The sequence below is a fragment of the Eleutherodactylus coqui genome, chromosome 3 (genome assembly GCF_035609145.1).
Source record: "Eleutherodactylus coqui strain aEleCoq1 chromosome 3, aEleCoq1.hap1, whole genome shotgun sequence".
NCBI lineage: Eukaryota > Metazoa > Chordata > Amphibia > Anura > Eleutherodactylidae > Eleutherodactylus > Eleutherodactylus coqui.
Window position 1 is genome coordinate 298,116,078 of NC_089839.1, and position 23,641 is coordinate 298,139,718.

At 44.0% G+C, this 23,641-nt stretch overlaps 1 protein-coding gene across 1 annotated transcript in view; it reads left to right on the forward strand.

Annotated features, from left to right (window-relative positions):
- Nucleotides 1-23,641, forward strand: part of LRRC7 (leucine rich repeat containing 7) — a 345,019-nt gene that overhangs the window by 213,573 nt on the left and 107,805 nt on the right. Inside the window, exon 8 of the mRNA XM_066597771.1 lies at nt 21,739-21,802. Coding sequence (XP_066453868.1) covers nt 21,739-21,802 — 64 coding nt within the window. The remainder of the gene's footprint in view (nt 1-21,738; nt 21,803-23,641) is intronic.

Genomic DNA, 23,641 nt, shown 5'->3' on the forward strand with positions numbered 1-23,641 from the left:
AATATCCGCTGTAGACATTCTGTAGCAAATGGGCCACGTGTGGATCCACCCTTGGGGTATGTTCACTCATAGCAGAAATGCCATGGATGTGCCGTAGCAAAAATATCCGCTACAAAATCCGCAGCATTTCAACAGAAGACACGGAGTCAAAATACGCAGCGCCTGTTGGGAAACGCTGTGCTAATAAATGTCATCTACAAGGCATCACATCAACAAGATGACTAGGTCTGAGAACAATCACACAATAAATGTCGCAGACAGCTTCGGACATCCTGGCTAATTAGGGCCGGGGTTTGTTCATGCTTGCCACAGACCCAGTTTGGTGCCGTTTCTGAACAAAGCTGTGAATACGTTTTGCAGGTGATTTGTACTTGGAAACTTGTCAACGAAGGCCACTTGCATTTCCTTTATTGATCCGTTACGCACTTAAAGTTCTGACTTGCACACAAAGACTAAATAGCATTAAATAAAGCAAAAAAAAAACAAACTGCGCACAGACTGACAAAACTTAGCCAGATAGACAGCAAGAGGCTACAGCCTCCTCCGAAGAGTGTGGTATCGGATTTGCAGGTGTGCTATTTTTCTAGGGCCAACCCTGTACATTAGCAGCAAAATTATAGCACTTCTATTCTTGTACATAGGAGGCAGCATTATAGTAGTTATATTCTTGTACATAGGGGGCAGTATTATAGTAGTTATATTCTTGTACATAGGGAGCAGTATTATAGTAGTTATATTCTTGCACATAGAGGGCAGTATTATAGTAGTTATATTCTTGTACATAGAGAGCAGTATTATAGTAGTTATATCCTTGTACATAGGGGGCAGTATTATAGTAGTTATATTCTTGTACATAGGGGCAGTATTATAGTAGTTATATTCTTGTACATAGGAGACAGTATTATAGTAGTTATATTCTTGTACATAGGGAGCAGTATTATAGTAGTTATATTCTTGTATATAGGGGGTAGTATTATAGTAGTTATATTCTTGTACATAGGGGCAGTATTATAGTAGTTATATTCTTGTACATAGGAGACAGTATTATAGTATTTATATTCTTGTACATAGGGAGCAGTATTATAGTAGTTATATTCTTGTATATAGGGGGCAGTATTATAGTAGTTATATTCCTGTACATAGGAGAAGTATTATAGTAGTTATATTCTTGTACATAGAGGCAGTATTATAGTAGTTATATTCTTGTACATAGGGGGCGATATTATAGTAGTTATATTCTTGTACATAGGAGCAGTATTATAGTAGTTATATTCTTGTACATAGGAGCAGTATTATAGTAGTTATATTCTTGTACATAGGGGGCAGTATTAGAGTAGTTATATTCTTGTACATAGGGGCAGTATTATAGTAGTTATATTCTTGTACATTGGAGGCAGTATTATAGCAGTTATATTCTTGTACATAGGGGGCAGTATTATAGTAGCTATAATCTGGTACATAGGGGCAGTATTATAGTAGTTATATTCTTGTACATAGGGGGCGATATTATAGTAGTTATATTCTTGTACATAGGAGCAGTATTATAGTAGTTATATTCTTGTACATAGGAGCAGTATTATAGTAGTTATATTCTTGTACATAGAGGCAGTATTATAGTAGTTATATTCTTGTACATAAGGGGCGATATTATAGTAGTTATATTCTTGTACATAGGAGCAGTATTATAGTAGTTATATTTTTGTACATAGGAGCAGTATTACAGTAGTTATATTCTTGTACATAGGGGGCAGTATTAGAGTAGTTATATTCTTGTACATAGGGGCAGTATTATAGTAGTTATATTCTTGTACATTGGAGGCAGTATTATAGCAGTTATATTCTTGTACATAGGGGGCAGTATTATAGTAGCTATAATCTGGTACATAGGGGCAGTATTACAGTAGTTATATTCTTGTACATAGGGGCAGTATCATAGTAGTTATATTATTGTACATAGGGGCAGTATTATAGTAGTTATAGTCTTGTACATAGGAGCAGTATTATAGTAGTTATATTCTTGTATATAGGAGGCAGTATTATAGTAGTTATACTCTTGTACATAGGAGCAGTATTATAGTAGTTATATTCTGGTACATAGGGGGCAGTATTATAGTAGTTATATTCTTTTACATAGGAGTAGTGTTATAGTAGTTATAGTCTTGTTCATAGAGAGCAGCATTATAGTAGTTATATTATTGTACATAGTGGGCAGTATTATAGTAGTTATATTCTTGTACATAGTAGGCAGTATTACAGTAGTTATATTCTTGTATATAGTGGGCAGTATTATACTAGTTATATTCTTGTACATAGGGGGCGGTATTATAGTAGTTATATTCTTGTACATAGGAGCAGTATTATAGTAGTTATATTCTTGTACATAGGAGGCAATATTATAGCAGTTATATTCTTGTACATAGGGGCAGTATTATAGTAGTTATAATCTTGTACATAGGGGCAATATTATAGTAGTTATATTCTTGTACATAGGGGCAGTATTATAGTAGTTATATTCTTGTACATAGGGGCAGTATTATAGCAGTCATAGTCTTGTACATAGGAGCAGTATTCTAGTAGTTATATTCTTGTATATAGGAGGCAGTATTATAGTAGTTATACTCTTGTACATAGGAGCAGTATTATAGTAGTTATATTCTGGTACATAGAGGGCAGTATTATAGTAGTTATATTCTTGTACATAGTAGGCAGTATTATAGTAGTTATATTCTTGTACATAGTAGGCAGTATTATAGTAGTTATATTCTTGTACATAGTGGGCAGTATTATAGTAGTTATATTCTTGTACATAGGGGGCAGTATTATAGTAGTTATATTCTTGTACATAGGGGACAGTATTATAGTAGTTATATTCTTGTACATAGGGGCAGTATCATAGTAGTTATATTCTTGTACATAGGGGCAGTATTATAGTAGTTATAGTCTTGTACATAGGAACAGTATTATAGTAGTTATATTCTTGTATATAGGAGGCAGTATTATAGTAGTTATACTCTTGTACATAGCAGCAGTATTATAGTAGTTATATTCTGGTACATAGGGGGCAGTATTATAGTAGTTATATTCTTTTACATAGGAGTAGTGTTATAGTAGTTATAGTCTTGTTCATAGAGAGCAGCATTATAGTAGTTATATTATTGTACATAGTGGGCAGTGTTATAGTAGTTATATTCTTGTACATAGTAGGCAGTATTACAGTAGTTATATTCTTGTACATAGTGGGCAGTATTATACTAGTTATATTCTTGTACATAGGGGGCGGTATTATAGTAGTTATATTCTTGTACATAGGAGCAGTATTATAGAAGTTATATTCTTGTACATAGGGGCAGTATTATAGTAGTTATATTCTTGTACATAGGAGGCAGTATTATAGCAGTTATATTCTTGTACATAGGGGCAGTATTATAGTAGTTATAATCTTGTACATAGGGGCAATATTATAGTAGTTATATTCTTGTACATAGGGGCAGTATTATAGTAGTTATATTCTTGTACATAGGGGCAGTATTATAGTAGTCATAGTCTTGTACATAGGAGCAGTATTATAGTAGTTATATTCTTGTATATAGGAGGCAGTATTATAGTAGTTATACTCTTGTACATAGGAGCAGTATTATAGTAGTTATATTCTGGTACATAGTAGGCAGTATTATAGTAGTTATATTCTTGTACATAGTAGGCAGTATTATAGTAGTTATATTCTTGTACATAGTGGGCAGTATTATAGTAGTTATATTCTTGTACATAGGGGGCAGTATTATAGTAGTTATATTCTTGTACATAGTGGGCACTATTATAGTAGTTATATTCTTGTACATAGGGGACAGTATTATAGTAGTTATATTCTTGTACATAGGAGCAGTATTATAGTAGATATATTCTTGTACATAGGGGGCAGTATTATAGTAGTTATATTCTTGTACATAGGGGGCAGTATTATAGTAGTTATATTCTTGTACATAGGAGGCAGTATTATAGTAGTTATATTCTTGTACATAGGGACAGTATTATAGTAGTTATATTCTCGTACATAGGAGGCAGTATTATAGTAGGTATATTCTTGTACATACGGGGCAGTATTATAGCAGTTATATTCTTGTACATAGCAGGCAGTATTATACTAGTTATATTCTTGTACATAGTGGGCAGTATTATAGTAGTTATATTCTTTTACATAGGAGGCAGTATTATAGTAGTTATATTCTTGTACATAGAAGGCAGTATTATAGTAGTTATTTCTCGTACATAGAAGGCAGTATTATAGTAGGTATATTTTTGTACATAGAGGGCAGTATTATAGTATTTTTATATTTCTGTACATAGGGGGCATTATTAGGCTGGATTCAGACGAACGGCTGAAAACCGAGCCGATATACGGTGTCCTCATCTGCAGGGGGGGGGGGGGAGGATGGAAGAGCCAGGAGCAGTAAGTGAGCTCCCGCCCCCTCTCTGCCTCCTCTCCACCCTCTCCACCATGAAAGGAGGCGGGGTGGGGAGAATTTCTGAGAATTTGCCCCGCCCCGCCTCTCCTCATTGCAAATAGTGCAGAGGGGCAGAGAGGGGGTGGAGAGGAGGCAGAGAGGGGGCGGGAGCTCAGAGCACTGCTCCTGGTTCTTCCAGCCTCCCCCCCTGCAGAGAGAGATGACATATATCGGCTGGGCGTGAAAACCGAGCCGATATACGGTCATGTGAATGCAGCCTTATAGTGGTTTTGTTCCTAGTAAATAAATTCTATATAATTAATGTTTATCACCATTACTAAGCTACTTGGGAGCGTTGACTCTATCGTTAATAGTAAACGTAATAAGAATTGCTGCAGCAAGATATCCGCCTTAAAAAAAATGTACTAAATATGTTTCAGTATTTCGCTTTAATTAGTAAAAAAGAACCTATATGATCCATTTCGTTGCTGTGTTTCACACATAGAGCTCTCGCACTTATTTAGAGAAATGCCGCATTTATAATCAAGAGGTGACTAGAGATGAGTGAACGTACTCGTCCGAGCTTGATGCTCGTTCGAGTATTAGCGTGTTCGAGATGCTCGTTACTAGAGGCGAGTACCACGCGATGTTCGAGTTACTTTCACTTTCATCTCTGAGACGTTAGCGCGCTTTTCTGGCCAATAGAAAGACAGGGAAGGCATTACAACTTCCTCCTATGATGTTCCAGCCCTATACCACCCCCCTGCAGTGAGTGGCTGGGGAGATCAGGTGTCACCCGAGTATTTAATTCTGCCCCGCCCGCGGCTCGCCACAGATGCATTCTGACATAGATCAGGGAAAGTGCTACTGATGCTGCTGCTGCTATAGGGAGAACGTTAGGAGTTATCTTAGGCTTGAAGAACCCCAACGGTCCTTCTTAGGGCCACATCTGACCGTGTGCAGTACTGTTGAGGCTGCTTTTAGCAGTGTTGACCTTTTTTTCTTTTTTGTATATCGGGCGTGCAGAGCATTGCGTCCTCAGTCTGCAGTCATTGTACATAGTATAGGGCCAGTACTGGTGAGGCAGGGACAGTGGGAAAGGTGAAAGAGATATACTGTCTATATAGGCAGTGGGCTTTTTCAAACAAATTTGGGAAAAAAAACTATATTTGGGCTGCCTGTGACCGTCCTCAGTGTACTGCGTGTCTGCTGGGGGTAGTAGTCCTAATTAATACGCAGCTAAGTGTTACAGCAGGCTTGCGCAAAAGTGTTTCCTGGCTCTGCGTTGCCCGTTACATCACCGCCGTCATCCCGTCCAGAGGGAAACAGTCTGCAGTAATTTTACATAGTATAGGGCCAGTACTGGTGAGGCAGGGACAGTGGGAAAGGTGAAATAGATATACTGTCTATATAGGCAGTGGGCTTTTTCAAACAAATTTGGGAAAAAAACTATATTTGGGCTGCCTGTGACCGTCCTCAGTGTACTGCGTGTCTGCTGGGGGTAGTAGTCCTAATTAATATGCAGCTAAGTGTTACAGCAGGCTTGCGCAAAACTGTTTCCTGGCTCTGCGTTGCCCGTTACATCACCACCGTCATCCCGTCCAGAGGGAAACAGTCTGCAGTAATTTTACATGGTATAGGGCCAGTACTGGTGAGGCAGGGACAGTGGGAAAGGTGAAAGACATATACTGTCTATATAAGCAGTGGGCTATTTCAAACAAATTTGGGAAAAAAACTATATTTCGGCTGCCTGTGACCGTCCTCAGTGTACTGCGTGTCTGCTGGGGGTAGTAGTCCTAATTAATACGCAGCTAAGTGTTACAGCAGGCTTGCGCAAAACTGTTTCCTGGCTCTGCGTTGCCCGTTACATCACCGCCGTCATCCCGTCCACAGGGAAACAGTCTGCAGTAATTTTACATAGTATAGGGCCAGTACTGATGAGGCAGGGACAGTGGGAAAGGTGAAAGACATATACTGTCTATATAGGCAGTGCGCTATTTCAAACAAATTTGGGAAAAAAAACTATATTTGGGCTGCCTGTGACCGTCCTCAGTGTACTGCGTGTCTGCTGGGGGTAGTAGTCCTAATTAAAACGCAGCTAAGTGTTACAGCAGGCTTGCGCAAAACTGTTTCCTGGCTCTGCATTGCCCGTTACATCACTGCCGTCATCCCGTCCACAGGGAAACAGTATACATATATACGCTGCCTACAGTATCTGTCTGCTGTCTGAGCTCAGCCTTTCAAAAAATAGAAGCAAAATACTTAAGGCCTACTAGTGGCGTTTGGCCACTTGACTGCTTCAGCGCTGTGAATTCCACTAGCTGAGTCATACGCACCTACGTCTCACTACAGGCTTGCGCAAAATTCTTTCCTGGCTCTGCTGTGCGTTCCGTAAGCGAGGTCAGCCTCCAACCACAGGCCAATAAGCGGCACATTTAATTACAGCGTTCTGTTTCTGCACTACTGGTAATACACCATGCTGAGGGGTAGGGGTAGGCCTAGAGGACGTGGACGCGGGCGAGGACGCGGAGGCCCAAGTCAGGGTGTGGGCACAGGCCGAGCTCCTGATCCAGGTGTATCGCAGCCGACTGCTGCGGGATTAGGAGAGAGGCATGTTTCTGGCATCCCCAGATTCATCTCACAATTAATGGGTCCACGCAGTAGACCTTTATTAGAAAATGAGCAGTGTGAGCAGGTCCTGTCGTGGATGGCAGAAAGTGCATCCAGCAATCTATCGACCACCCAGAGTTCTACGCCGTCCACTGCTGCAACTCTGAATCCTCTGGCTGCTGCTCCTCCTTCCTCCCAGCCTCCTCACTCCATTACAATGACACATTCTGAGGAGCAGGCAGACTCCCAGGAACTGTTCTCGGACCCCTGCCAAGAATGGGCAGCAATGGTTCCTATCCCACCGGAGGAGTTTGTCATGACCGATGCCCAACCTTTGGAAAGTTCCGGAGGTCCGGGGGATGAGGCTGGGGACTTCCGGCAACTGTCTCAAGAGCTTTCAGTGGGTGAGGAGGACGACGATGATGAGACACAGTTGTCTATCACTCAGGTAGTAGTAATTGAGGTAAGTCCGAGGGAGGAGCGCACAGAGGATTCGGAGGAAGAGCAGCTGGACGATGAGGTGACTGACCCCACCTGGTTTGCTAAGCCTACTGAGGACAGGTCTTCAGAGGGAGAGGCAAGTGCAGCAGCAGGGCAGGTTGGAAGAGGCAGTGCGGTGGCCAGGGGTAGAGGCAGGGCCAGACCGAATAATCCACCAACTGTTTCCCAAAGCGCCCCCTCGCGCCATGCCACCCTGCAGAGGCCGAGGTACTCAAAGGTCTGGCAGTTTTTCACTGAAAGTGCAGACGACCGACGAGCAGTGGAGTGCAACCTTTGTCGCGCCAAGATCAGCCGGGAAACCACCACCACCAGCCTCACCACCACCAGCATGCGCAGGCATATGATGGCCAAGCACCCCACAAGGTGGGACAAAGGCCGTTCACCGCCTCCAGTTTGCACCGCTGCCTCTCCCCCTGTGCCCCAACCTGCCACTGAGATCCAACCCCCCTCTCAGGACACAGGCACGACCGTCTCCTGGCCTGCACCCACACCCTCACCTCCGCTGTCCTCAGCCCCATCCACCAATGTCTCTCAGCGCACCGTCCAGCCGTCGCTAGCGCAAGTGGTTGAGCGCAAGCGCAAGTACACTGCCACGCACCCGCACGCTCAAGCGTTAAACGTGCACATAGCCAAATTGATCAGCCTGGAGATGCTGCCGTATAGGCTTGTGGAAACGGAGGCTTTCAAAAACATGATGGCGGCGGCAGCCCAGCGCTATTCGGTTCCCAGTCGCCACTACTTTTCCCGATGTGCCGTCCCAGCCCTGCACGACCACGTCTCCCGCAACATTGTATGCACCCTCACCAACGCGGTTACTGCCAAGGTCCACTTAACAACGGACACGTGGACAAGCACAGGCGGGCAGGGCCACTATATCTCCCTGACGGCACATTGGGTGAATTTAGTGGAGGCTGGGACCGAGTCGGAGCCTGGCACCGCTCACGTCCTACCCACCCCCAGAATTGCGGGCCCCAGCTCGGTGCTGGTATCTGCGGCGGTGTATGCTTCCTCCACTAAACCACCCTCCTCCTCCTCCTCCTCCTCCTCCTCCTCCTCCTACGCAACCTCTGTCTCGCAATCAAGATGTGTCAGCAGCAGCACGTCGCCAGCAGTCGGTGTCGCGCGGCGTGGCAGCACAGCGGTGGCCAAGCGTCAGCAGGCCGTGCTGAAACTACTCAGCTTAGGAGAGAAGAGGCACACGGCCCACAAACTGCTGCAGGGTCTGACAGAGCAGACCGACCGCTGGCTTTCGCCGCTGAGCCTCCAACCGGGCATGGTCGTGTGTGACAACAGCCGTAACCTGGTGGCAGCTCTGCAGCTCGGCAGCCTCACACACGTGCCATGCCTGGCCCACGTCTTTAATTTGGTGGTGCAGCGCTTTCTGAAAAGCTACCCACGCTTGTCAGTACTGCTCCGAAAGGTGCGCCGTCCAACACGGACGCTGCCACCCTGCGCACCCTGCAACATCGGTTTAATCTGCCAGTGCACCGACTGCTGTGCGACGTGCCCACACGGTGGAACTCTAGGCTCCACATGTTGGCCAGGCTGTATGAGCAGCGTAGAGCTATAGTGGAATACCAACTCCAACATGGGCGGCGTAGTGGTAGTCAGCCTCCTCAATTCTTTACAAAAGAGTGGGCCTGGTTGGCAGACATCTGCCAGGTCCTTGGAAACTTTGAGGAGTCTACCCAGATGGTGAGCGGGGATGCTGCAATCATTAGTGTCACCATTCCTCTGCTATGCCTCTTGAGAAGTTCCCTGCAAAGCATAAAGGCAGGCGCTTTGCGCTCGGAAACGGAGGCGGGGGAAGACAGTATGTCGCTGGATAGTCAGAGCACCCTCATGTCTATATCTCAGCGCGTTGAGGGGGAGGAGGAGGGGGAGGAGCATGAGGAGGAGGGGGAAGAGACAGCTGGGCCCACTGCTGAGGGTACCCATGCTGCTTGCCTGTCATCCTTTCAGCGTGTATGGCCTGAGGAGGAGGAGGAGGAGGAGGATCCTGAAAGTGATCTTCCTAGTGAGGACAGCCATGTGTTGCATACAGGTACCCTGGCACACATGGCTGACTTCATGTTAGGATGCCTTTCTCGTGACCCTCGCGTTACACGCATTCTGGCCACTACGGATTACTGGGTGTACGCACTGCTCGACCCACGGTATAAGGAGAACCTTTCCACTCTCATACCCGAAGAGGAAAGGGGTTCGAGAGTGATGCTATACCACAGGACCCTGGCGGACAAACTGATGGTAAAATTCCCATCTGACAGCGCTAGTGGCAGAAGACGCAGTTCCGAGGGCCAGGTAGCAGGGGAGGCGCGGAGATCAGGCAGCATGTACAGCACAGGCAGGGGAACACTCTCTAAGGCCTTTGACAGCTTTCTGGCTCCCCAGCAAGACTGTGTCACCGCTCCCCAGTCACGGCTGAGTCAGCGGGAGCACTGTAAAAGGATGGTGAGGGAGTACGTAGCCGATCGCACGACCGTCCTCCGTGACGCCTCTGCCCCCTACAACTACTGGGTGTCGAAGCTGGACACGTGGCCTGAACTCGCTCTGTATACCCTGGAAGTGCTTGCTTGTCCTGTGGCTAGCGTCTTGTCGGAGAGGGTGTTTAGTGCGGCTGGGGGAATCATCACCGATAAGCGTAGCCGCTTGTCAACCAACAGTGCTGACAGGCTTACACTCATCAAGATGAACAAAGCCTGGATTTCCCCAGACTTCTCTTCTCCACCAGCGGACAGCAGCGATACCTAAACAATACGTAGGCTGCACCCGCGGATGGAAGCATCGTTCTCTATCACCATCAAAAACGGGGACCTTTTAGCTTCATCAATCTGTGTATTATATTCATCCTCCTCCTCCTGCTCCTCCTCCTGAAACCTCACGTAATCACGCCGAACCGGCAATTTTTTTTTAGGCCCACAAGGCTCAGTCATATAACTTTTGTAAACAATGTTTATACGTTTCAATTCTCATTAAAGCGTTGAAACTTTCACCTGAACCAATTTTTATTTTAACTGGGCTGCCTACAGGCCTAGTTACAAATTAAGCCACATTAACCAAAGCGATTAATGGGTTTCACCTGCCCTCTTGGTTGGGCATGGGCAATTTTTCTGAGGTACATTAGTACTGTTGGTACACCAATCTTTTTGGGCCCTCGCCTACAGTGTAATCCTAGTAATTTTTAGCCCACCTGCATTAAACCTGACATTACCTCAACTGTGCTGGGCACTGCAATGGGATATATTTATGTACCGCCGGTGGCTTCCTGGCACCCACCCATGCTGTCGGTCCACATGGAGTTGTAACTGCATGTGTCCACTTCTAAAGAAACCCAGTCTGACTGGGGCATGCAGTGTGGGCCGAAGCCCACCTGCATTAAACCTGACGTTACCTCAGCTGTGATGGGCACTGCAATGGGATTTATTTATGTACAGCTGGTGGGTTCCAGGGAGCCACCCATGCTGTGGGTGCACATGGAATTCCCATTGCGGAGTTGTACCTGCCTGTGACTATTTATAAAAAACCCCGGTCTGACTGGGGCATGCAGACACCTTGACAGAATGAATAGTGTGTGGCACATGGGTTCCCAATTGCTATGCCCACGTGTGCAGCTGCTGATGGCGGTGGCACAGGATTATATTTCTCATTGCTTCTGTACAGCATTGTGGGCTATCGCCCCGCCCCTTTTAAAGAGGGTCGCTGCCTAGCTGTGCCAACCCTCTGCAGTGTGTGCCTGCGGTTCCTCCTCATGGCAGACGCACTTATAAATAGACATGAGTGTGGCGTGGCATGAGGGCAGCTGAAGGCTGCGCAGGGACACTTTGGTGTGTGCTGTGGACACTGGGTCATGCGGGGGGGGGTTGGCAGCATGTAACCCAGGAGAAGTGGCAGCGGAGTGTCATGCAGGCAGTGATTGTGCTTTGTTGGAGGTAGTGTGGTGCTTAGCTAAGGTATGCATTGCTAATGAGGGCTTTTCAGAAGTAAAAATTTTGGGAGGGGGGGGCACTCTTGCCGCTATTGTGGCTTAATAGTGGGACCTGGGAACTTGAGATGCAGCCCAACATGTAGCCCCTCGCCTGCCCTATCCGTTGCTGTGTCGTTCCCATCACTTTCTTGAATTGCCCAGATTTTCACAAATGGAAACCTTAGCGAGCATCGGCGATATACAAAAATGCCCGAGTCGCCCCATTGACTTTAATGGGGTTCGTTACTCGAAACGAACCCTTGAGCATCGCGAAAATTTCGTCTCGAGTAACGAGCACCCGAGCATTTTGGTGCTCGCTCATCTCTAGAGGTGACGTATAAGAAAATGTAATTTTCCGCGTTCAGCAAGTAATTCAACTTTATTGTAAAACTAGTTGCCATAGAAACTTTCCACTCGGAATCATAAATCTGAAGATCTGTCATGTCATCCAAAGGAGATCGCAATATTACAGCTAGAAGCCTATGTCACCTGTTCACTGCGATGGAAATATTCCATATGTTATCTATGTATTGTAGGCTTTGTCATTGTGATATACAATTAAGAGTTAAAGGGGTTGTCCCGCGGCAGCAAGTGGGTCTATACACTTCTGTATGGCCATATTAATGCACTTTGTAATGTACATTGTGCATTAATTATGAGCCATACAGAAGTTATAAAAAGTTTTTTACTTACCTGCTCCGTTGCTGGCGTCCTCGTTCCCATGGAGCCGACTAATTTTCGCCCTCCGATGGCCAAATTAGCCGCGCTTGCGCAGTCCGGGTCTTCTGCTCTCTTCAATGGAGCCGCTCGTGCAGAATGCCGGCTCCGTGTAGCTCCGCCCCGTCACGTGCTGATTCCAGCCAATCAGGAGGCTGGAATCGGCAATGGACCGCACAGAAGAGCTGCGGTCCACGGAGGGAGCAGACCCCGGCGGCCATCTTCAGCAGGTAAGTATGAAGACGCCGGACCGCCGGGATTCAGGTAAGCGCTGAGCGGTTTGTTTTTTTAACCCCTGCATCGGGGTTGTCTCGCGCCGAACGGGGGGGGGGGTTAAAAAAAAAAAAAAAACGTTTCGGCGCGGGACAACCCCTTTAAGGCTTCTTTTTAGGTACATTTTCTGCTTCTGGAAACACTGATTAACGTTCAATATGGCCGCCATTACAGCTCTAAATCAGCATATGGACATGCTGGGAGTTGTAGTTTTGCAGCAAGTCTACTAGAGTCGTAGAAATACCTATATTGCTACCAGTAGCAGCATTAGGCCTTTCAGAGGTAACGGTCGCACTCAGGCCCTGATGTCCAAGGGGGCCCAAAGATGCCACATAAAAAAACGCCACTAAGGTTATGATCACATGGCATATATTTGCTGCGGAATTAGCAAGCATTCCCTGTTAACCCTTTGCAATCCAATTTTGGATTCAGGGTTTCCTAGGGGGTTTTCTCTTTCTGCCATTATACAATGACGCCATCTGTTGGCTAGAGCCAGTACTGCGGTATGGGACATGCTGGAGAGGCACCCCGACAACAGAGCGGCCAGTAATATACAGTTTGAATACCCTGCCGGACGTCTTCTGACATCAGAGCTGTGCAGCCTTCAATCAGAATGTCTTTAGACGTCAGACAGTGGGTTGGAAAGGGTTAAATTCCGCTGCAAATCTGCATCCCATTACTCTCAACGGGATTCTGCGCTGCAGCCTAAATGGCGTGGATTGTTTCCGAACACAGATTTCATAACTGTGTGCAGATTCTGCGTTACTTCCACATGTAATCCGTTGGCAGGAATTGCGCATTCAAATTTGTGGATTAAAAAGGACTAAATCCGTATGTGTGTCAGTGGCTAATTATTTGCACACCTGCGGTAGGAATTCGCAGATTTTTGCCGCGGTTTTCATAGGCAGAGTCCATGCATAAAAGTCTGCGCTAGATTCCACACCCTTTCACACGGACAGAATTTGAAACAACACTTGGAAAATTCCGCAGCAATATCCGCACAATTCCATGTGGGTTTTGATGCAGAATTGATAATAGTTTCTTCTGCTCGCCACTGTGCATCAAAACTTGTGTGTGGCCGCGTGGAAAAAGCTTTGAAAAAGGCGAACCAAACAGTCAGAGCCTGGCTATTTTTTTTTTCCAACCTGCGGGGTGTAAACTGACACAGGGAATCTGGCTGTAGCGGAGAAGCTTTGGATACGTGACGGCCAATAATCTATATTTATTTTTCCTCGTAGCTTTTATTACGTTACAATGTTTATAGATGAGTAAATTATATGTTTAATTTCCTTTCCGTAAAAGATTCCCATCAAACCATCAAAAATCAACATGGAAATGCAGAGTTCTGATAGAACATTAACATTATGAGGGAACTTGATGAGGCCATAAAAGAAAGTGGAGAAAGCGGAGTTTACAAGGGTCGATATCGAAAGGCGAGGCAGTAAAGATAAATAAAGGCGTTTAAGAGCCGGGGTAAAACACTGATGAAAGCTCCTTGGGTCGTTCACCAATTAGGGTTTTATGAATGATATAAAAACGTAAAAGACCTTCTAAGAATCAAGGACTATTATATTACACAAACTTCACTTCTTAGGTTCGGAAACAAATACATCAGCGGGAGCTGGGGGAGACTACTTCTGAGGAACCCTGGGGTGATGTCTATGGCTATGCAGGTCTTCCGTTCAAACCTCCCAGATTTTATCAATTCACAGAGCAGAACGTAGGAATGGTAGGGAAAAGCAAATGAAGCTACAGGAAATGTAAGAACAAGTCAAGTTTTTTTTTTAGCACACACTAATAAACCCCCATGTGCTCCACTGGTAGCATGAAATATCCAGTCTGTACTTAATTTCTTGACACATTCTGTCCAGCATGTCAACTGTTACAGTAGTAGTCGTATCACAGAAGGGGGCTTGCAAATTTGACAGATCATTCACTGTAGTCATGAATCCATGGTCCTTCACGTAACCCCAGAGGAAGAGATCAAGCAGAGTAGGATCTGGTGAATGGTCTGCCATGTCCAATCCAGTGCTATGGAAAAGCTTATTGAGGGAACTCGGAACATCTGTAATGGGGCTGCTAGCTCCGACAGGATGGGTATGCCTAGCTTCGAGAGACAGGCCTACCTGGGGTGTTGGAGGTATCAGTAGTGGTCTGGCAATGGCTAGTGTCCCATCTCGACTTCCCTGTGGGAGTGGGACCCCGTGTGTCCTCACCCTGGTCACCATGTCCATTTTGTCCTGGCTTTTGCATATCTGCTATTAACTCTTATTATGTTAACAAGTGGACTTGGATCCTCTCTGGATCAACATTGTGGGATGGGGGGGGGAGGGTAATAGGCTGAACTGGATGGACATAATGCTTTTTTTGGTCTTACATACTATGTTACTGTTATGTCCAACCTGGACACACTGGATCTATCACTCGTAGATCTGCCACAAATGCAAAATAAATAAAGATAAAACAAGAAACGAACCAAAATATGGAAAACACTGTCCCTATACAACCAAACCCTGGGAAGGCCTCTGCCTGAAAGCAGGGCGATCGCCCTGATAAAGTCAGCCCTGACCACGTGCCTCAGCCCCTAGTTGACCCAACATGGGAAAGGGAAACAACTCAAGAAAACCAAAACTATAAATGAAAACAAACACAGTACTTCGCTTGAGATGCAGCAAGTAACTGAGCAACCCAGGAGTAATCTTCTGACTGCCAGCCCAGTCAGATAGAGACTGAAATCAAACGCAGTTCAGCCCAGTCTCAGGCCAGGCTAAATAGCTCTAGTAATTACCCATAAGTGCGATTAAGCACGTCACACCTAATACTACACCCACTGAGCCAGAAAATGTAGAAACATCTCCAAAACCAGCACCAGACTGTCGGCAAGGCAGCAATCCCAGAATCGCCGCAACAGTTACTTCAGCATTAGGGTTTTTTGGTTTAAAGATTGCAAAAATAAGTAAACTCTAACAATGAAGAGATAAACAATCGATACAGTCCCTGTCAAAGAGTAATATTTATGAGTTATGATGCCCTGCCCTAAATGTGAGCCTCCTATATGAGGGAGAAGCTCGCCCAGGTACAAGCAACAGGCTGGAAACCAAAATTAACATTCCAGTTCTTTACTCCCTGGTTTTGCGCTCTTTTGCTTCACCATGGGTGCGTTGTAGAAACACTGGTGTCATGAGGGGAACATGCTGGCGAAGAGTCAGCGCTGAATACCCACCAGACAAGGCTCTACCGCACTACTCAACATTGGCAACAGCTTCCTCTTCGCGCTCACCTGGGGGCACCCCTTACACATCCACACTCCACTGTGGGGTGCCCCATCTTGCTGGAAGATGATGTTAGCTTGCAAATCGGCTACTTAAGGATACATAAACTGTTCCAACTTGTCATGGTGTACGGGTCCAGTTACTATACGTTCGCTGAAGAAAAACAGACTGATCCTGTCCTTCATTACACCATACCAAACATTCAATTTTGGGCTATTTCAGACACGTTCTCTGTAGACATGGGGGGTTTTGCTCCCCCATACCTGCACATTATGCCGAGTGAAATATCCTGACAGATGAAATGTGGCCTCATCTGATAACAGGTTGTTTCTAAGAAACTGGCTGTCAGTGTTGATACGATCAAGCAATTGGTAGCAAATTCCTGACTTCGTGGCTTGTCGACTGGCTTCAATTACTGGACAATTTGCACGCTATAAGGATACATATAAAGCCACTTATGGAGTACTCGATGCATTGTCATTGGCGGTACATTCAATTGTCTTGACGGTTGGCAAATTGATTTTCGACGGACTTCTTTAAAACGCTGCTCAAGTTTCTTGCACTTTCTCATTGTAAACGCTTCAGTGAGTTCCCCATACTCCTTCCAGTCTCCAGCCACACCTTAAAGGGTATTCCGTGATTTTGCAATATAATGTTATAACTTGTCTTACAAGGCTGCAAAGATATTGCTTTCCCTGTGGCCTCTTCCCCGCCTGCCTAATCCTCCATTGGTGTCCAATTGTTAGGTCCTGTAGACTCCACTGTCGTACCGGTCAGGCATGCTCAGTGCCTTCATATTCTGTAATGATGACACAATGGGGCATTGTGGGAGATATAGTTTTTGCACTCCCTGGCAGCCATTTGTAATCACAATGTGGAAATATTACGCTGTCTGGAAAGCAGCGGTGGCACAGGTTGGCAAAAAAGGTACCAGAGTTCACTTTGACAACTTAGATAGATGTTTCCGGATTGCCCAACATCTAACAGACAGAGAAAGAGGTCATTTTTTTCATTAAAATATAATTTTACTGAACTGCAACTTGATGAATATTTATGCTCCAATGGAAGGCGCTGTACTTGAACGTTACATAATAACTTTAATTGGGTCTTCACACTAATAAGCTGTCTCAACTTGGTCCGGCAAGGAACTTCACACACCATATAGCTGTCCGTCTCATCCTTAGGGCACATTCACACCGGCATATTGTCATCGTGTATAACGCATGCATATTTCACTGCATACCACGCAGTATTTGCACCTGCGACTAGACACTGCGTATCAATATGCATGAGAAATAAATAGCAGAATGCTCTATTTCTCCGTGTAGCAAAGCCAGCCCATGAATAGGGGACGTATGAAACAGTGTCCATATGCAGGCATTGCGAAGGGGCAGTGTTACAATATGCATCCCAGCTCTGAACAGAGAGGAGAATTTGAAAAAAAATCCCACTGCCCATGTCCATGACGTCAGTGCACTCATATCCTCTCTTATGTCTGCTAGGCCTTTGCTGGGTACTGTGGAGCACATGCTGCTCTCATGTCCTCTATTATGTCTGCTGGGCCTTTGCTGGGTGCTGTGGCGCACATGCTGCTCTCATATCCTCTCTTATGTCTGCTAGGCCTCTGCTGGGTGCTGCAGAGCACACACTGCTCTCATGTCCTCTCTTATGTCTGTGAGGCCCCAGCTGGGTGCTGCGGAGCATACACTGCTCTCATGTCCTCTCTTAAGTCTGCTAGGCCTCTGCTGGGTGCTGTGGAGCACACACTGCTCTCATGTCCTCTCTTATGTCTGTGTGGCCCCAGCTGGGTGCTGCGGAGCACACACTACTCTCATGTCCTCTCTTATGTCTGCTAGGCCTCTGCTGGGTGCTGTGGAGTACATGCTGCTCTCATATCCTCTCTTATGTCTGCTAGGCCTCTGCTGGGTGCTGTGGAGCACACACTGCTCTCATGTCCTCTTTTATGTCTGCTAGGCCTCTGCTGGGTGCTGTGGAGCACACACTGCTCTCATGTCCTCTCTTATGTCTGCTAGGCCTCTGCTGGGTGCTGCACAGTACACACTGCTCTCTTGTCCTCTCTGCAGCCTCTTACTGCTCCTGTGATGCAGTTCTGTCCTTTTTATATCCTCCCCACAGACCCGCTAGTGAATTTGCAGAGCCTGGCACTGTGGGCAGGCTCAGCCCTGCATTATTCCTTATGGAGTGGGCTTTTACAAAATGGTGCTTGCACCACGTGGTGGCAGACTCCGATCAGTTGAGTCGCTTACATAATTATGGAGGGTGCGGAGCCTTATAATAAGCGAGAACTTTAAAATGAGACAAAATTAATGGGACAAAAGATCATTTCTTATACTGCTGAGGTAAAATGTAAACTGAGTTGTGATTGGTTGCTACAGGCAACAAAGACACTTTTACTATTAGACCGGTTTGATTTATAAGGCCCCAAATCCTTAGCGTTATTCTTTCATCTAGTGCTAACTACAACACTACTGTATTTGTACGCTGTTGCAGAGTTTCCATTTTGCTTCATGCAATCTGAGTGTTTTATGTTGTGAGCGAGGACTTCAAAATAAGATAAAATTCATGAAACTGGTCTAGCCATAAAACTGTCTTTGTTGCCCATAGCAACCAATCACAGCAGAGCTTTTTTTAAGCTCCTGAGGTAAAATGAAAGCTGTGCTGTGATTGGTTGCTACAGGCAACAAAAGCAGTTTTACCATTAAACAGTTCTGAGGCCCCAAATTCTTTGAAGTTTTCTTTCATCTAGTGCTAATTACATTCTTCATTTGCCATAATTTTATCATATTGATTGAAAAGAGGTTTGAACGAAACACCCGGTATAAGAAGTGACAATCTTAAAAACTTGCGCCAACATGTGTACAAACAATGTTGGAATTACCATATTTTTCTGATTATGGCCTCACACGAGCGTACACGTATTTGTGCGCGTCTTGGCGCTACGTTTTTGTGGAATGGACGATGCATTTTTGCGCACATATTGGTGTATTTTACTTTACAAGGCACGTCTATCTGCATGCAGCAAGCGAAGATGCAGCGATTGAAATGGTTAATTCGTCTTCATGAGTTGTAGATGTGTTTCTTTTTCTTGCGCACCTCTCGATTGACTTTTATGGGGACCTTTGGTATGCAAATACACAGAAAAATCGATGGGTTCTATTCTCTTCATACTGCACCGCGCAAATACGCCCATGTGAAGCCGGTATAAGACCCAGTTTTCAGCAAGATAAAATTTTGCTACAAAGTGTCTTCTCGTTATCATCCAGTGGTAGGGGGGTCTGATACATCCAGATACCCCTGACCACTGCCTTAATGTTCCAGTAGTGCGCTGATCAAGTCCTCCCTCTCCTTGGCCGATCGGTCAACCCTCCAGCAGATAATCGTGGAGATCACTCGCATATATCTGCCCGGGGGTGCAGGTCTTGCTCTGTGCACACAGGGGCAGACAAGAGCAAAGATCAAAGGTCGCAGCAGAACCGTAGATTATGTCATAACCATGTTTGCAGGAACCAGCAGAAGGGGGTCATATATTACTACACACGGATGGGGGGATTTAGTGGTAATAAAATCAATGTTTAACATGCCTGCGGCAGATGTGTGTGCATGTAGCAGAGCTGTATGTGTGTAGCAGAGCTGTATGTCCATATATGTAGCAGAGCTGTATGTGTGCGCATGTAGCACAGCTGTGTATACTGCAGTGCTGTGTGTGTATGTTGCGGAGCTTTGTGTGTGTTGCCCACATGTACAATGAGTGTGCAGCAGTGCTGTGTACATGTATGATGTGAACTTATGCGCTTGCGCCAATGTTTGGATGGACACACTAGGTTTAATAGTAGCTGACTCTTCACTATGAACCCCCTTTTCTATTCTAAAACACCAGAGTTAATGATGCTAGCCCCCTCTACTTTGTGAGACCCCCAGAGATGGTTAACTTAGTATGAAACATTTTTCCTGTTTCCTGATGTCCAAACCTGGGTGCATCTTATAGTCCGATAAAACCTCTGTTACCTCCTGCTGTCCATCACTGATCGTTCGTCCTTAAAGCTTCAATGGCACAGACCCTTTTTTGCAAATTTCGGGAACATTTCATTTCTTTAGATATATTAAAGGACATTGAACCCTCTAAAATTCTGTAACAAAATCCTCCGTATTCTGATGTCTGGAAACTTCATAAAGTTTATCGTTAAAAGCCTAACCTTCTAACCCGGAGTCCTGCTGGATCTCCGCTCGCCGGCTCTATCACATCATCTCACTTTGTTAAAAGCATATCCTGACCTTTCATACTCCTCCACTCGCAGGTACTACCGCTCAGTCACTGCCGCGGTCGGGGAGACGGCTTCTGCATATGATTGAACCTCGCGCTGCCTTTGATCACGGATCAGTTTGATGCGTTTCATGTACACTTTTCTATAGAATTGGCATGTAGAGGCCAAAAAACAAGCCAAGCATCGTATGAATTATTGACTAGGTCTCGACCTAAATGGAATATTGCAGTTATAACCTAAGAGTGGGCTAACAATCGGCCCTTATATTTCAAGGGGCTATCTAATGCGGACAGCTTCTATCCATAGAGTCTTCTTAGGGCATATGGATATTTTATAGGAGGGGGTGTCTTTCGCTTTTGAACCCTCTCTATGAGCCACAACAGAGAACTGCTGTATATGAGCTGCTCCGATTCTGCCGGACTCAGGCCATTGTTGTTTTACATGTGTCGCGGTAGGGGCGGTGGACACAGGAATCGGTTTTACATGTGTCGCGGTAGGGGCGGTGGACACAGGAATCGGTTTTACATGTGTCGCGGTAGGGGCGGTGGACACAGGAATCGGTTTTACATGTGTCGCGGTAGGGGCGGTGGACACAGGAACCGGTTTTACATGAGTTGCGATAGGGGCGGTGGACACCAGGCTTACAAAAAAATTTTTTCTAATTTTACCAAATAAACCTGGAGATGAAGTTGCTGTAGAAGCTTCTGTTCATAGATTAGTAATATGCGGTTATTTAGAAATGTTAAAGAACCCGGCTGACTCTAACCTAGAATATGCTGAACTCAACGTAAGTGGGGGATGTTAACAGTCTGTGATAAATCACCAAGATCAGCAACACACTTTAACTGTAGAACACATGGTAGCGCCACCCGGCATTTCATCCCAGAAATTGCGGTCACTACACACAGTCCGAAAATAACACAAGTGCTGTCCAATAACTTGCCCTAACTGGCAGATGAATATGTGTTCCTCTGGTGTCGGCTCGAGCTCGCGTATGCTAACTGGGAGGTCTGCTCTTAAGTCACTACTTGTGTGCACACGTCTGTTTTTTCTTGAGGACCGACCTCACTTACATACCTCGAGCGTGTTCAGTACCGTATTTCTCTGGAAAATTGCTTTAATTCTATGACCGCGATGGAAGAAAGGAATTTGGAACTCTAAATAAGGGACAAAAATATAGATAAAGATATATTATTTATGACCTATGTCACAAATTATTTTGAATGTAAAAGTGAAGTTATATTCATAGTTGGGAGTTCACTCTAAGTTGACCAGAGACAGAAATATTATTCTTAACCATTTTTGTTAATAATCATACAATATGTATAGTACTGTCCTATCATACAAAAACGTTATTACTGCAAAATGTAATAATATATAGATAGAAAAAAGATGATGTACAGATATGCGATAGACAGATATGAAATAGATAGGTATGAGATAGATAGATAGATATGAGATAGATAGATAGATAGATAGATAGATAGATAGATATGAGATAGATAGATAGATATGAGATAGATAGATATGAGATAGATAGATAGATATGAATTTAATCTTGTTTACATTCCATGTGCACTACAAGAGCTTGAACTTGATATTGTACAAGTCCTTGATGAGAATGGACTCTCTCACTTCAAGAATGTATCTCATCCTGTTTCTATCTTATGTTTCAGGTCAATGAGCAAGCTGACCCAACTGGAGAGACTTGACCTGGGCAATAATGAGTTCAGTGAGCTGGTAAGAAGACAAGTGTTTTTCTTGTTCTAGAAGCATTACTGGAACAATTTTAATGCGCCCTAAAACACTCCTTGTTCTGAAAATAACATGCCGTAGATGCAGGATAGCGCCAGCATGGATATTTAGGCCTGTGCATAAAGAAGAGGGAAAGGATTTTAAGGAAAACAATTTGTCTTCAATGAATAATCTCAATGTACCATGTTAGTCAGTGGATCATAGAAAAGTGTTGCTTTTAATATTTATTATACAATGCCTGTATACAAAAAAGTACAAGAAAATAACTGATACACTCCACACTATGTAGAAGAATATAACTAGTATAATACTGCCCCCTATGTGCACTAATATAACTACTATAATACTGCCCCTATGTACAAGAATATAACTACTATAATACTGACCCATATGTACAAGAATATAACTGTTATATTACTGCCCTTTATGTAGAAGACTATAACTACTATAATACTGCCTCCTATGTACAAGAATATAACTACTATAATACTGCTCCCTATGTACAAGAATATAACTACAATAATACTGCCCCCTATGTACGAGAATATAACTGGTATAATACTGCCCCCTATGTACAAGAATATAACTGCTATAATACTGCCCCTTATGTACAAGACTATAACTACTATAATACTGCCTCCTATGTACACGAATATAACTACTATAATACTGCCACTTATGTACAAGAATATAACTACTATAATACTGACCCCTATGTACAAAAATATAACTATAATACTGACCCCTATGTACAAGGATATAACTACTATAATACTGCCACTTATGTACAAGAATATAACTACTATAATACTGCCCCCTATGTACAAGAATATAAGTATAATACTGACCCCTATGTACAAGGATATAACTACTATAATACTGCCCCCTATGTACACGAATTTACCTACTATAATACTGCCCCTATGTACAAGAATATAACTATTATAATACTACTCCTATGTACAAGAATATAACTGCTATATTACTGCCCCCTATGTACAAGAATATAACTAGTATAATGCTGCCCCCTATGTACAAGAATATAACTACTATAATACTATCCCCAATGTACAAGAATATAACTACTATAATACTGCCCCTTATGTACAAGAATATAACTGCTATAATACTGCCCCTTATGTACAAGACTATAACTACTATAATACTGCCTCCTATGTACAAGAATATAACTACTGTAATACTGCTCCCTATGTACAAGAATATAACTACTATAATACTGCTCCTGTGTACAAGAATATAACTACAATAATACTGCCTCCTATGTACAAGAATATAACTACTATAATACTGCCCCCTATGTACAAGAATATAACCACTATAATACTGCCCCCTATGTACAAGAATATAACTACTATAATACTGCCTCCTATGTACAAGAATATAACTACTATAATACTGTCCCCTATGTACAAGAATATAACTACTATAATACTGCCCCCTATGTACAAGAATATAACTACTATAATACTGCCTCCTATGTACAAGAATATAACTACTATAATACTGCCCCCTATGTACAAGAATATAACTACTATAATACTGCCCCCTATGTACAAGAATATAACTACTATAATACTGCTCCTATGTACAAGAATATAACTACTATAATACTGCCTCCTATGTACAAGAATATAACTACTGTAATACTGCTCCCTATGTACAAGAATATAACTACTATAATACTGCTCCTGTGTACAAGAATATAACTACAATAATACTGCTCCTATGTACAAGAATATAACTACTATAATACTGCCCCCTATGTACAAGAATATAACTCCTATAATACTGCCTCCTATGTAC